This window comes from Capra hircus, chromosome 16 (genome assembly GCF_001704415.2).
Source record: "Capra hircus breed San Clemente chromosome 16, ASM170441v1, whole genome shotgun sequence".
In the NCBI taxonomy this organism is placed as follows: Eukaryota; Metazoa; Chordata; class Mammalia; order Artiodactyla; family Bovidae; genus Capra; species Capra hircus.
The window spans coordinates 6,176,639-6,192,515 of record NC_030823.1 but is presented as its reverse complement, the minus strand read 5'-3'; the positions used below and the strand labels follow the sequence as shown (position 1 = coordinate 6,192,515).

At 40.8% G+C, this 15,877-nt stretch overlaps 1 protein-coding gene across 1 annotated transcript in view; it reads right to left on the bottom strand.

Annotated features, from left to right (window-relative positions):
• LOC102173174 (ankyrin repeat domain-containing protein 26) overlaps positions 1 to 15,877 on the bottom strand; it is a 43,338-nt gene that overhangs the window by 18,723 nt on the left and 8,738 nt on the right. The window contains exons 2-4 of the mRNA XM_018059935.1: positions 14,844 to 15,794; positions 11,362 to 11,512; positions 7,531 to 7,624 (exon numbers count right to left, since the gene is read on the bottom strand). Coding sequence (XP_017915424.1) covers positions 11,405 to 11,512; positions 14,844 to 15,794 — 1,059 coding nt within the window. The 3' untranslated portion in view covers positions 7,531 to 7,624; positions 11,362 to 11,404. The remainder of the gene's footprint in view (positions 1 to 7,530; positions 7,625 to 11,361; positions 11,513 to 14,843; positions 15,795 to 15,877) is intronic.

Here is a 15,877-nt window from a genome sequence, read left to right as displayed (position 1 = left end):
CATATCTGAGGATATTGGTATTTCTCTCGGCAATCTTGATTCCAGCTTGTGCTTCTTCCAGCCCAGCATTTCTCATGATGTACTCTGCATAGAAGTAAAATAAGCAGGGTGACAATACACAGCCTCGATGTACTCCTTTTCCTATTTGGAACCAGTCTGTTGTTTCATGTCCAGTTCTAACTGTTGCTTCCTGACCTGCATACAGGTTTCTCAAGATGCAGGTCAGGTGGTCTGGTATTCCCATCCCTTGAAGAATTTTCCACAGTTTATTGTGACCCACACAGTCAAAGGCTTTGGCATAAGTCAATAAAGCAGAAATAGATGTTTTTCTGGAACTCTCTTGCTTTTTCCATGATCCAGCGGATGTTGGCAATTTGATCTCTGGTTCTTCTGCCTTTTCTAAAACCAGTTTGAACATCTGGAAGTTCACGATTGACGTATTGCTGAAGCCTGGCTTGGACAATTTTGAGCATTATTTTGCTAGAATGTGAGGTGAGTGCAATTGTGTGGTAGTTTGAGCATTGTTGGCATTGCCTTTCTTTGGGATTGGAATGAAAACTGACCTTTTGCAGTCCTGTGGCCACTGCTGAGTTTTCCAAATTTGCTAGCATATTGAGTGCAGCACTTTCACAGCATCATCTTTCAGGATTTGAAAGAGCTCAGCTGGAATTCCATCACCTCCACTAGCTTTGTTCATAGCGATGGTTTCTAAGGCCCACTTGAGTTCACATTCCAGGATGTCTGGCTCTAGGTGAGTGATCACACCACTGTGATTATGTGGGTCATGAAGATCTTTTTTGTACAGTTCTTCTGTGTATTCTTGCCACCTCTTCTTAATATCTTCTGCTTCTGTTAGGTCCATACCATTTCTGTCCTTTATCAAGCTCATCTTTGTGTGAAACGTTCCCTTGGTATCTCTAATTTTCTTGAAGAGATCTCTAGTCTTTCCCATTGTGTTGTTTTCCTCTATTTCTTTGCACTGATCCCTGAGGAAGGCTTTCTTATCTCTCCTTGCTATTCTCTGGAATGCTGCATTCAGATGCTTATATCTTTCCTTTTCTCCTTTGCTTTTCGCTTCTCTTCTTTTCACAGCTATTTGTAAGCCCTCCACAGACAGCCATTTTGCTTTTTTGCATTTCTTTTCCATGAGGATGGTCTTGATCCCTGTCTCCTGTACAGTGTCACAAACCTCAGTCCATAGTTCATCAGGCACTCTATCAGATCTAGGCCCTTAAATCTATTTCTCACTTCCACTGTATGATCATAAGGGATTTGATTTAGATCACACCTGAATGGTTTGGTGGTTTTCCCTACTTTCTTCAATTTAAGTCTGAATTTGGTAATAAGGAGTTCATGATCTGAGCCACAGTCAGCTCCCAGTCCTGTTTTTGTTGACTGTATAGAGCTTCTCCATCTTTGGCTGCAAAGAATATAATCAATCTGATTTCGGTGTTGACCATCTGGTGACATCCACGTGTAGTGTCTTCTCTCGTGTTGTTGGAAGAGGGTGTTTGCTATGACCAGTGCATTCTCTTGGCAAAACTCTATTAGCATTTGCCCTGCTTCATTCTGTCTTCCAAGGCCAAATTTGCCTGTTACTCCAAGTGCTTCTTGACTTCCTACTTTTGCATTCCAGTCCCCTATAATGAAAAGGACATCTTTTTTGGGTGTTAGTTCTAAAAGGTCTTGTAGGTCTTCATAAAACCGTTCAATTTCAGCTTCTTCAGTGTTACTGGCTGGGGCATAGACTTGGATTACTGTGAACATTGAATGGTTTGCCTTGGAAACGAACAGAGATCATTCTGTCGTTTTTGAGATTGCATCCAAGTACTGCATTTTGGACTCTTTAGTTGACCATGATGGCTACTCCATTTCTTCTCAGGGCTTCCTGCCCACAGTAGCAGATATAGTGGTCATCTGAGTTAAATTCACCCATTCCAGTCCATTTTAGTTTGCTGATTCCTAGAATGTCGATGTTCACTCTTGCCATCTCCTATTTGACCACTTCCAATTTTCCTTGATTCATGGACCTAAGATTCCAGGTTCCTATGCAATATTGCTCTTTACATCATGATTCCCTAAATGATTTCCATTTTTTAAGTTGCCATACAGTAAATGGAATTCCCAATAAACTGTATGAACACTGAAAACACAGAGCAGACCTCCTATAAACAATGATAGTTGTAACCTTGCTCTAAAGAAGTACACATGTGTCTGGGTCTCCTCAACCAACAAGTCACAGTTGGGAGAGGAGAGAAAGGGCATCAGAGAGAAAGGAAGGTGGCCTCACAGTGACACCTGCTGCCTCTGGGACACACCTGCCTCTAGGAAACAGTTCAGGGATGAAGAAACACACCATCCCACAAAGCCACTTTCAAGTATGTGCTTTCACCACCCTTGTATAAATGTTTCACTCATGACCTCAGAAAACTTAAGCATTTGCTCTGAGGAATCACAGAGAGCCACAATCTCGAGGGCAGGATGAGAAAGTCATTGGGTGAGACTGAAAAGGGCTAAAACAGCCCCAGGAACAATTACAAGCATCCCCTGCTTTTCCAAAGTTCATTTCATGTTACTTCACTTCTATGAAGGGCGTACATAGGCACCTGTTTTTCATAATTAAAAAAAAAAAAATCTGAAAAGGATTTTTGGTTTCATTTAAAAAGGCAAAAAGCTGAAACGGTGTTCAGGGCGTGTTTTTACAGCGAGAGGCTTTGTGTTCCACAAACAGGGAGACCAGCCCCACCGAGCTCCTTCCCCGGAAGCCACACCCCACGTCTCAGCATCAAGTCGCCACCGCCCTGAACCCTGTCTGGGAGCACCTGTGCTTTACTCGTGCACGTTCATTTTATGCATCTACTAGCAGAGTGTGTCCTCGGGTCCCTGCTGCTTCGCTTTATGCTGTTTTGGCTTATGAAAGCCTTCCTAGGAGTGCTCTGCTTTCAGATAGTAGGGAAGCCTGGACTCGGCACTGGAGGTGCTGCAATCTTCCACACCCCCCTCAGTCGGGTCACCATGCTATTTTTAGGCACTTTGTGAATTATCCTGCCATTCACCTCTATGTTCATTTTCCCCGACTTTACAATCACGATTTTACATAGTGTAGGAAAACTTACAAGTATATAGTATTACTAATTTGTCTTAGGGTGCCCTCTAGCAGTGGCTATCTAGTTAGCTTTCACTTCCTACTAATTTCAGGAACCTGGCTCTATAAAAATTAGGCTTTAGAGACAAAGTAATGAACTAAATTTATTTTGTGATTCTGTGTTTTGACTTACGTGTCTAGCTTATTTTCCAATGACCTTCTAACTTTTAGTTCTTCTAGGTAGAGTTTCCTATATATTTTCAACTCTGCTTGAGTTAATAAATGCCTCCCAAAAGAAGATTGTGAAAAATAAGACTCTAATGACTAACTCTTGTGAATACAGATTCTAATCCAATAAGCCTTTTTCTGAACTACAAATAGTTTTTCCTAATTTGAATTGCATTCCAAAGAGAAATGATTCGCAAGGCTAAAGATATCCTGTTCTAAAATTTTAGTGAGATGATCCATAGATTTTTGTTGACTATGATGGCTACTCCCTTTCTTCTAAGGGATTCTTGCCCACAGTAGTAGATATAATGGTCATCTGAGTTAAATTCACCCATTCCAGTCCATTTTAGTTCACCGATTCCTAAAATGTCAATGTTCACTCTTGCCATTTCCTGTTTGACCACTTCCAATTTACCCTGATTCATAGACGTAACATTCCAGGTTCCTATGCAGTATTGTTTACAGTTTCGGACTCTACTTCCATCACCAGTCACATCCACAGCTGGGCACTGTTTTTGTTTTGGCTCCATCTCTTCATTCTTTCTGGAGTTATTTCTCCACTGACCTCCAGTAGCATATTGGGCATCTATCAACCCAGGGAGTTCATCTTTCAGTGTCCTATTTTTTGGCCTTTTCACACTGTTCCTGGGGTTCTCAAGGCAAGATTACACAAGTGGTTTGCCATTCCCTTCTCCAGCAGACCACTTTGTGTCAGAGCACTCCAGCACGACCCTTCCCTCTTGGGTGGCCTGACATAGCATGGCTCGTAGTTAGACAAGGCTGTGATCCATGTGATCAGTTTGGTTAGCTTTCTGTGACTGTGGTTTTCATTCTGTCTGACATCTGAGGGATAAGGATAGAGGCTTATGGAAGCTTCCTGATGGGAGAGACTGACTGTGGGGTCTTATTCAGATGGGCAGGGCCATGCTCAGTAAATCTTTCATCCAAGTTTTTGTTGATGAGTGGGCCTGTGTTCTCTCCCTGTGGTTTGGCCTGAGGTCAAACTATGGTAGGGGTCATGATGGTGATGGCCAGCTCTTTCAAAGGACTTGTTCATGCACTGCTGTATTCAGTGCCCCTGACCCCCAGCAAGCCACTGTCGACCCACCCCTCTGCAGGAGACACCTGGACACTCACAGGCAAATCTGGCTCAGTCTCTTGTGGGGACACTGCTCCTTTCTCCTGGCTCCTGGTTTGTGCCCTCCAAGAGTCTGCACTGGTCATACCAAAACACCCTCTTCCAACAACACAAGAGACGACTCTACACATGGACATCACCAAGTGGTCAATACCGAAGTCTGACTGATTATATTCTTTGCAGCCAAAGATGGAGAAGCTCTATACAATCAGCCAAAAAAAAAAAAAAAAAAAAAAAAACCGACCGGGAGCTGACTATGGCTCAGATCATGAACTCCTTATTGCCAAATTCAGACTTAAATTGAACAAAGTACAGAAAATCACTAGACCATTCAGGTATGACCTAAATCAAATCCCTTATGATTATATATAGTGGAAATGACAAACAGATTCAAGGGATTAGATCTGATAACTGTGGACGGAGGTTTGTGACATTGTACAGGAGGCAGTGATCAAGAGCATCCCCAAGAAAAAGAAATGCAAAAAGGCAAGATGGCTGTCTGAGGAGGCCTTACAAATAGCTAAGAAAAGAAGAGAAGCTAAAGCAAAGGAGAAAAGAAAAGATACAATCATCTGAATGCAGAGTTTCAAAGAATAGCAAGGAGAGATATGAAAGCCTTCCTCAGTGATCAATGCAAAGAAATAAAGAGAAACAATAGAATGGGAAACTCTAGAGATCTATTCAAGAAAATTAGAGATACCAAGGGAACATTTCATGCAAAGATGGGCACATTAAAGGACAGAAATGGTTGGATCTAATGGAAGCAGAAGATATTAAGAAGAGGTGGCAAGAATACACAGGACTATACAAAAAAGATCTTCACGACCCACATAACCACAATGGTGTGATCACTCACCTAGAGCCAGACATCCTAGATTGCAGTCAAGTGGGCCTTAGGAAGTGTCACTACAAATAAAGCTAGTGGAATCCCATTTGAGTTATTTCAAATCCTATAGATGGTGTTTTGAAAGTGGTGCACTCAATATGCCAGCAACTCTGGAAAATTCACCCATGGACACAGGACTGGAAAAGGTCAGCTTTCATTCCAATCTCAAAGAAAAGCATTGCCAAAGAATGTTCAATCCACTGTACAACTGCACTCATCTCACATGCTAGCAAAGTAATGCTCAAAATTCTCCCAGTGAGGCTTCAACAGTATTGAAATGAGAAATTCCAGATGCACAAGTTGGATTTAGAAAAGGCAGAGGAACTAGAGATCAAATTGCCAACATCCATCTGTTGAATCATAGAAAAAGCAAGAGAATTACAGAAAAACATCTACTTCTGATTTACTGACTACGCCAAAGCCTTTGACTGTGTGGATCATAACAAACTGTGGAAATTCTTCAAGAGATGGGAATGCCAGACCACCTTACCTGCTTCCTCAGAAACCTGTATGTAGCTCAAGAAGCAACAGTTAGAATCAAACGTGTAACAACGGACTGGTTCCAAACTGGGGAAAGAGTGCATTGAGGCTGTATATTGTCACCTGCTTATTTAACTTCTATGCAGAATACATCATGTGAAATGCCAGGCTGGAGGAAGTACAAGCTGGAATCAAGATATCTGGGAATAATATAAATAACCTCAGATATGCAGATGACACCACCCTTGTGGCAGAAAGCGAAGAGGAACTAAAGAGCTTCTTGATGAAAGGCAAAGAGGAAAGTGAAAAATCTGGCTTAAAACTCAGCATTCAAAAAACGAAGATCATGGCATCCAGTCTCATCACTTCATAGCATATAGATGGGAAAACAATGGAAACAGTGACAGATTTTATTTTCTTGGGCTCCAAAATCACTGCAGATGGTGACTGCAGTCATGAAACTAAAAGACCCTCACTCCTTGGAAGAAAAGCTATGATCAACCTAGACAGCATACTAAAAAACAGAGACATTACTTTGCCGACAAAGGTCTATCTAATCAAAGCTATGGTTTTTCGAGTAGTCATGGATGCATGTGAAACTTGGACCATCAAGAAAGCTGAGCACCAAAGAATTCATTCTTTTGAATTGTGGTGTTGGAGAAGACTCTTGAGAGGCCCTTGGACTGCAAGGAGATCAAACCAGTCAATCATAAAGGAAATCAGTCCTGAATATTCACTGGAAGGACTGATGCTGAAGCTGTAGCTCCAATGTGAAAAACTGACTCATTGGGAAAGACCCGGATGCTGAGAATGATTGAAGGCAGGAAGAGAAGGGGACGACAGAGGGTGAGATGGTTGGATGGCATCACCAACTCGATGTTCATGGGTCTGAGCAAGCTCTGGGAGTTGGTGATGGACAGGGAAGCCTGGTGTGCTGCAGTCCATGGGGTCGCAGAGTCAAACACGACTGAGCAACTGAACTGACACATAAAATACTAAATGCTAATGAATTTTTTTTAAAGTGTGGCCATATTTACATTTTACTTTCTAAAGATGCTCTAAAATAATTTTCATCAGTGGTTCAAGATATTCCAGGATAAATATCATCTTACTAAAGTAATCTTTGAAAAATCCCCATGCATACCTCAGCTCTTTTAAAAAAAAAAATCCAACAAAGGAAAAATACATTCTTTCAGAAACACTGTTCTATACAGACATAGTATTCATTCCTGGTGAAGAGAATAAGCTACAATATTAAAAATGACTCATTCTCAAAAATCTCACAGTAGGGTTAGGATTACAAGAGAAATTCAGAATTCTCAATCAAATCATTACTCAAATTTCTAGACTCTAACAGATGTTTGTGTACCAATGTTCAAGGCAGCATTATTAAGAATAGCCAGAAAGTGGAAAAACCCTGATTTCACTGACAGAGGAATGAACACACAAAATATTTTCTATATAAAATATTACTTTTAGACTAGATTGTCACAATCTTTTAAATTAAAATCTTACTACAAAAATCATTAATTGTATGAATTCAGTCCATTCCTTCTATAAAGAGTAATTATGCTATTAGTAGTAAGCAGTATCAGTAAAAATACCATAAACTTTTTAATCAATGAGACTTTTCACATTGTCCAAAATATTCTTATATATTACTATTAAAAAAGTTAAAATTCTTCTATGACAGAAATTAAGAGGTTGACTTACCGATCTTATACTTAACAGGTTTTTCTGAAGCTGTTCGATTTTGCCCGTTTGCTTTTTGACTGTAGTTTGTAACTCGGCATTTTCAATTTCAAGCCTAAAATGCATATTTTAAAACAATGATTCTCACACATAGGGTTTTTTGTTTAAAGATTTTTTGGGATGTGGACCATTTTTAAAGTCTTTATTGATTTACTGCCACATTGCTTCTGTTTTATGTTTTGGATTTTTGGCTGTGAGGCACGTGGGATCTTAGTCCCCCGACCAGGGATCAAACCCACACGCTCTGCATTGGAAGGCAGAGTTTTAACCACTGGACTGTCACGGCAGTCCTTCACACACAGATTTTTAAAATACCACACTGTTTCTGAACAAACATCTGCAGTTCAACTATAGAGGATCTTAGAATTTAGAAAAGCAAGTGATTTGGCAACTGTACTGTTTTTCTAGTTGTGTTTTGTGGACAATCGGCTTCCCTGGTGGCTCAGAATGTAAAGAAACTGCCGGCAGTGTAGGAGACGCCAGTTCGATCCCTGAGTCAGGAAGATCCTCTGGACAGGGAAATGGCAACCCACTCCAGGATTCTTGCCTGGACAATTCCATGGACAGAGGAGCCTGGTGGGCTATAGTCCATGGAGTTGTAAAGAGTTGGACATGACTCAGTGACTAACACTTTCACTTTTCACTTCTGGATAATGTGCAAAATATGGAAATGGGGGAAAATCATGCATCTCAAAACAGCTCAAAGCTGAAATATTACCCAGCTTCACAATGATGTCTTTATTATCATTACTGATCTAATTCTCATATTATACTGTTTATCTGCTTTATATTTAAGCTGTTTTCTGTGCTGCTTTAAATAGTACTTTTGGATGTGATCCTGTGTTTTTTCAGCACATCTCGTGGCCTCTGTATGTTGATTCTGTGTTTCTTGCAACTAAAAAGAAAGAAAAAAGAAGGAAAAAACCAAACTGTTTTAATTACTAATAACCTAGTGAATCTGCCAATGTCAGTTTCTGTCTCTTTAATCTACATATGGTTTATGGCTGCTTTCCTGCCATCCAGCAGAGTTGAGTTGTTACAATAGACACCTCACAGTCCAAAAAGTGAAAATATTTACTGTCTGCCCTTTGTACATTACTGACCTCCCCTTTAGCACTCAAACACAAAATCATTCATGCCTTAAATTAGATTTTCTCAAATAAACACACAAATTTATAAACTGGCCAAATGGGGAAAGGCAGGAAATTACCTGATGATAAACAGATATATGTATATGTGTATATATATATACTCCAAGCTCCACATCAGCCATCACTTTAAATATCCACATATGTGAATGACCATGGTTCTCCCAGTGATTATGAGAGCTAGCACTGCTGTTGGTGACAATCAGATGCTTCAGAGATTACTGTGAGAGGCAGTAGCTACATGGGAATCCGTGGGCCAGTGTTCCAATTCCATCAGTTCTGAGCTGTGAGTCCTGGGGCAAATTACTTAACCTTACTGTATCTCAGTTTCTCCATCCATAAAATGGGGATAATGGTAGCATCAACCTCAGTGGGATGCTGGGAAGATTAAATTGGGGACTATACATAATGTATTTAGAAGAGGACGTGGCAGATACCAAGAGCTGTTTGTAATTGGCATTATTACGGTTGCTGTATTTTATCTGCAAAACAATTTGATACTTCAGGCAGACGGCATGCCAACGGAAGTGGTCTTCTACACAAGTCATAATGAGCTCACTCTCCATACCGTTGCAAGGGGCAGGAAGGGGGAGCAGGAGGCCCAGAACACACGTGTCCAGACTTCAAAAACGTTCACTGACTCCACTAACCAACTAGTATTCTAGTACTTTTCTCCACTTACAGTAATTTGTAACTTCCTTCCTCTCTGTACTACTCAGTGGACAGTGACCACCGGTTAATATGCAAATAGCACCTCCTGGACAGAGTGGTACAGAACATTACACAGCCGTCAGAGGAAGGGTGAAGTCATGCCATGGACATATAACTCTACTGCTAAATGAAAGTTCTGAATCAATCCATTCCCACAACTGTTAATGTCTAGCCAGTACTCCAGTAAGAAAATTAAGGTTACGAAGTACAGATATCAGAGAAGCTATTTCCAGAACTTTACAGTTGGTCAAAAGCTAGAAATCGGTAAATCCCACTTCTGCCTACATAATGAAGGCAAATTTACACTTTTCTCTCAGAGTCAGGGAGAGAAACGAGCATTTAATTGAACAATTCTCCTCTATTAGACTAAGCGCTTTCAATTTTACATTTAGTTGCTTAAAATACATTTTAATAAAAGTTTTACTATACAAACATCTTCAAGAAGAAATAACTGGCGTGGGATGAAGTACTTAGTTGTGTCCTAACAACCGTTAAACTAAACTGTTTTCCATTTATACAAGACAAGTGCTGTGCATATCCATAAATATTCCCTGTTAGAACAAGGTATACCTAGATAAGATTCTCCCTCATGAAAAAAATGACACCAGTGCAAAATTAAGGGCTTAATTGTTCTTCACAGACTACATAACAGGGCTGAAGAGGAAAGGCTCCATGAGAGCTGGATAGTCAGGAAAGCTCTGGAGGAGGAGAGACTGGGCACCAGGTCTGAATAAACGGAGGACTACCCAAGAGGAAAAGAAACTGTGAAGACAGAAAGGGCAGTCTGAGCAAAGGCCAAGAAAAGGAGAAATCAGCCAGCTAACTCTGAGGATAAAATCCCACCTCAGGGAAATAAAAACAGGTCCATCCAGAAATGTATAAACCAATGTCCACAGCAGCATTACTGATAGTAGCAAAGCGGAAACAACCCAAACCTCCATCAACTTATGAATGGATAAATATAGCCACGTAGTGTTTATTGTTTGACAGTTAACAGAAATGGAAGAACTGATACGTGCTATAACAGGGATGAACCGCAAAAACACGACGTCAAATGAGAAAAGCTAATCCCAAAGGAGCATACTGCATGATTCCATTTATATAAATTACCCAGAACAGGCATGTCTCCAGAGATGGATATTAGACTGGGGGTTGCCTGGAGCTGAGGGAGATGGGGGGGCCTTAGGAGGTAGCTAAGGGATGCAGGGTTTCTTTGGGGGGGTGATGCAAATGCTCTAAAATTGACTGTGGTCACAGGTGACACCTCTCTAGACTAAGAGATACTGATCTACACACTTGGAATGGGTGAAGTATATGATACATGAATTATATCTCAATAGCTTTCTAAAAATCCAAAGGCACGATCTAGATAATGTTCTTAATTCTCTATCTTCGATGGATGTGTTATACTCCATCTGAGTACCTCCATGCTTTTACAATGTATCCTAAATGAAAAGAAAAGAAGGCAGTGCCTAACTTCAGCTGATTTGTATAATACAATTTCTGCACAAGTTATTCTGAAATGCAAGAAATAAATATATACAGAACTCTACAGCCATTCACAAAAGTGAAGATGAGAAATGATAATTTTCTGGAACATTCCATTAAACATTATCTGCTGATTTTATCTGGCTTGCTTCATCATGGTAATACAGGGATCACAAAATAAAATATTGTTCAATAGGAAAAGAAGTCTCTCAACCTGTGTGAAGAATGACGCCCAATTCTCCACTTTCCTAAGGGGTACATCATATACTATAATGCAAACGGCAGAATGCAAGTCAGAGTTTAAGAAATGAGCGCACTTAAAGATTAATAAAATTATAGTAAATTACTAGTAATGAAAATAAAAAGAAAGCTGTCCATGAAAATGAGCATCCTAAAACACTTTATCCTACGTATTAACTGTCGACACATTCAATTTCACACATACCTGACTTCTGAGTTGATGTAAATTGCTCTTTAAATCCCGTGTCTCAACTTCTAACTTGGCACAGTGACGACACGACGTCCAGGGATGCCTCCAATGCAAACTGCTTTTTGAAGGTGTCAGACAGTTCTTGTTGACGGTGTTTCACAACTGCCTAATAAGATGCCTTGTCACTGAGTTTATCAAATCACTTTACTCTTACTATTATGTTAGTAATAGATAACTCCAACACATGTACTTTGAAAACTATCACCATGGATACCAACTCACCTTTTCCTCCTCCCTGAATGTGGTTACAGACCCAGAAAGGCTCCCCACCGGCTTTCCTGATATTAAGTTCCTAAGACGGAGGAGGCAGCCCCACTGTTCACACCCTGCCCCTCCTGATAAATCTGCAGAGCTTCACCACCTCACGTCCAGAAAGAAACAGGTGTGTAGGTGGGACAAGCGGTGGAAAAGTCCACACTGTGAAAACATTTTTCCTCTTTCTTTATTAGAGGCTTCAATTAACATCAGAGATCTTCACATATTCAATCCAGTGCTCAGATCTTTCCAATAGATTCCTTCCTCAGCAGAAAAATGAGGCCATTCCCTTGCTGCTTATATATTTTATATCTAGTCATGTGTCTGTTAATCCCCAACTCCTAGTTTATCCCTCCTCCCGTCCTTTACCCTTGGCTAACCATACTATTCTGCAGGCATCTACATGGGAAAGGATCTGAAAAAGAATGGATATATGTATACCTATACCTGTATCAACTTGCTGTACATCTGAAACTAACGCAAAATTGTAAATCAACTATATTCCAATATAAAAGAACAATGAAATTTTAAAACTGAGGTTGCTCCCCTGCCTTCAAGGAGCCTCGATAACCTGGCCTCCACCTGCCTCCAGACCGCAGCCCCTACAACCCTCTCCCTGACTCACTCCATTCCTGCTGCTCACGAATCCTGCCACCCTCCATTTTTATTGGGTAAACTGGTATTCAAATGACAGTAATTGACCCGTAAAATGAGAATTAGGAGCAAACTGTTTGTAAAAATGTTCTAAGTAAATAGCATAAATAGCAGTGGGAAGATTAAATCAAGAAGAGCTTGGTTAAAGCTCACCACTTGAGTCCCAAATTATGATTTAATGACAAGTATATTTAAATGACTTCTCAATGAATTCTTAATTTAATTACAACTCAAAGTTGAGAGACCATAAGAATAAATGACTCAAGCCTGAAATGCTATCCAATTTAATTCGAATTTACATGAATAAAACTAACATTATACCAACAAATATGACAAAACAGTATGACAAGCTACTGAAGCCGAAGTATGATATATAAGTAATAGCATCTGGGAAACCTGGAATTGACTGTCAAGGCAATCCATGTAACTGAAGCTTAATTTCAAAATATTCAGTTTAAGTTTGAGAGTTTCTTTTATCTGCGTCATCATGATACTGACATGTGGTTCCATAGAGATTAAAATTATCTGAATAGTAAAAGAGTAAATTACTAATACTGCTGCTAAGTCACTTCAGTCGTGTCTGACTCTGTGCGACCCCATAGACGGCGCCCACCAGGCTCCCCCGTCCCTGGGATTCTCCAGGCAAGAACACTGGAGTGGGTTGCCATTTTCTTTTCCAGTGCATGAAAGTGAAAAGTGAAAGGGAAGTCGCTCAGTTGTGTCCAACCCTCACCGACCCCATGGACTGCAGCCTTCCAGGCTCCTCCATCCATAGGATTTTCCAGGCAAGAGTACTGGAGTGGGGTGCCATTGCCTTCTCCGAATTACTAATACCCATCTATATTAAAAATTTAGAACTGAATCTCTTAACATTTCATAAGCGACATGACGTCTCCACTCAAAGTGAAGCATTTCTCGGGTCTAATTTTTATTTGCTGGATACAAGATGTGCTTTTAGGCTGGTTTAGAGACCATAGATTCACAACCTGTCGGAAATTTATTTACTATATTTAAATTCACTTTCTCATTTCATTCAACAGAAATATTTGCTTTCCTATTATGTAGACACTGGTCCAGCCACTGAAATGAACAAACAGAAATTCCTGCACTCGTGATGGAGTACTTTGTAGTTGGAGAGGGAAGAATATTGTCTGTGTGTAGAGAGAGGACATAAATGCATATACACGCACAGTAAATTGTCATGTCAGACTCTGCAACCCCATGGACTGTACAAGGGGAATTCTCTAGGCCAGAATGCTGGGGCGGGCGCGGGGGGGTGGGGAGTGGGGGGGGTAGCCTTTCCCTTTTCCAGGGGATCTTCCCAACCCAAAGGATCTAACCCAGGTCTTCCTCATTGCAGGGATTCTTTACCAGCCAAGCCACAAGGGAAACCCAGGAATACTGGAGAGGGTAGCCTATCCCTTCTCCAGCAAATCTTCCCAATCCAGGAATCAAACCGAGGTCTCCTGCAATGCAGGCAGTTTCTTTACCAACTGAGCTATGAGGGAAACCCTATATATACCATATACGTACATGTATATGAAATATATACTACGTAATATAGTAGAAAGAGCTAAGAAGAAGAATAAAACAAGGCAGTTTCATAGCTAGAGAAGACTCACGGAGAATAAACATTAAAGACTTGAAGGAGTGAGCCACTAGTGGGAGTAGCATCACCCACAAAGGGAGCAGAAAATGCTACGACCTTGAAGCAGATACCGGCAACCATTTGCTTTAGTCATGTAAAATACAGTGATGACCTGACAGGCTGTTTTCATGGAATGATGGACACTAATGTCTGCAACGGATTCCGCACAAAATACCTAGAGAAATGTGAACTCTTTTACATCTGAGTGTAGGCAACTCGTTTATGCCTGAGGTTAGTGATATTTCTCCTGGCAGTCTTGGTGGAGAAATGAAGCAGTGGGAGAGGGTGGGGTCAGATAATGAAGTGTTTGAATGCTGGGAATAAGCTGGTGGAAAGACTGAATAACTGATGATGTTACAGACAGGAAAAAGTTGTTGTAACCTTTTCCTTGGTGGATGGATATCTTTTAGTTTGCAAAGGGACTTAGCTATGGAAATACGTATAGTGTGATGGCTAATGGGCATAAAGGTTCACTTGAGATGATACTAGTCAGCATGGCTTTGTTTTTTCTCTTGCCACCTGTGTGCAGGTGAAGAGCTGAATTTAACCAGAATTACAGATAAGGGCGTAAGTGACTGACAATTTTAAGTGGGTACAGAAGAAACAGAAGATACAAAGGGATGAAGGACAGTGGAAATTTGATAGAATCTAGAGACAGTTCCTGGAGAAGGCACTGCCGACCCACTCCAGTACTCTTGCCGGGAAAATCCCGTGGACAGAGGAACCTCTTGGGCTGCCATCTATGGGGTCGCACAGAGTCGGACACGACTGAAGCGACTTAGCAGCAGCAGCAGCAGATTCAACATTTAGCCAGAATTAAGAATCACTTTGAATTTTCTTTCAGGAAGGCGGAGAATTATTTCTCTTTCTGGGTACTTACTTCTCTTTCTGCTTTCTCATTTTCATACTGAAGCATTCTCTCAACATGATTCCATCTGTTGACCAACTCCTTGTTTCTTTCCTCCAGCATCAGACTTAGTTTCTCACATTCAGAATGAAGGTTTCTCGTGGTCTGCTGACACTGGTCTTGGATGCTAATGACCATCTTCTCTTGACTGCCGGCTCTGTTTTGCGCAGGGTCCAGTTGCTGTTGGAGCAACATGTTTTCACTCTGGAGTTGAGATAATCTCTCCTCTAAGGATTCCTGCTTTCCAAGGTATTCATTCACTTTGCCTTGTTCGTTCTGATACATGCGCTCAATTTCTTGCCTTTGACACTCTGCTTGGCGGAAGTCTCTCTGGACACGTTCTAACATCAAAGTCTTTTCTCCGAGATCATCTCTCGTCTGATGCAGCTTGATGTTTAGCTGACTGACTTTATTTTTCTCTTTAGAAAGTTGCTGGGAAAGCATCTCATTGTTACTTTTCAGCTTAGCCATATCGAACTTCATTTGGTCCTGCAAGCGTAACCTCTTCTCTTCTGCTTTCTGGGAGGCAAGTTCCAGGTCTCTTTGTGATGTCTGACCTTGATCATGATCGTGTGCGGCAGCAGCCAGTCTAGAACAGTAGGATTCCACTTCTGTTTCCAGTCGTTGTTTGCTTTGTTTGGCATTTTCCAGCTCAGGGTTTAGCATTGTATTTTCAGCTATCGGAACGTTAAGCTGACCAGTATGCTGGAATATGGCCTTTGTCAACGTTTCCTTGTTCAATTTGTTTGCCTTTTGAGGATACTCATTCTCTCCTTTTGCAATTTCAATATCGTCAAAACATTTCTTTTCTTGTTCCTGGTTCTGATTTTTCACTGTGTCTATTTCCAGTCTTAGGCTGGCAATTGCATCCTGCATGTGGTTTTTGCGCAGCTGATTGTTTGCTTCTCTACCACTGTCAGAAACCTAAGCGAGACAAAGGAGACTTTTAGTTAGTACTCAATAAAATGACATTTCATCATTTCCTCTGAAATGAAAGACTAACCTGT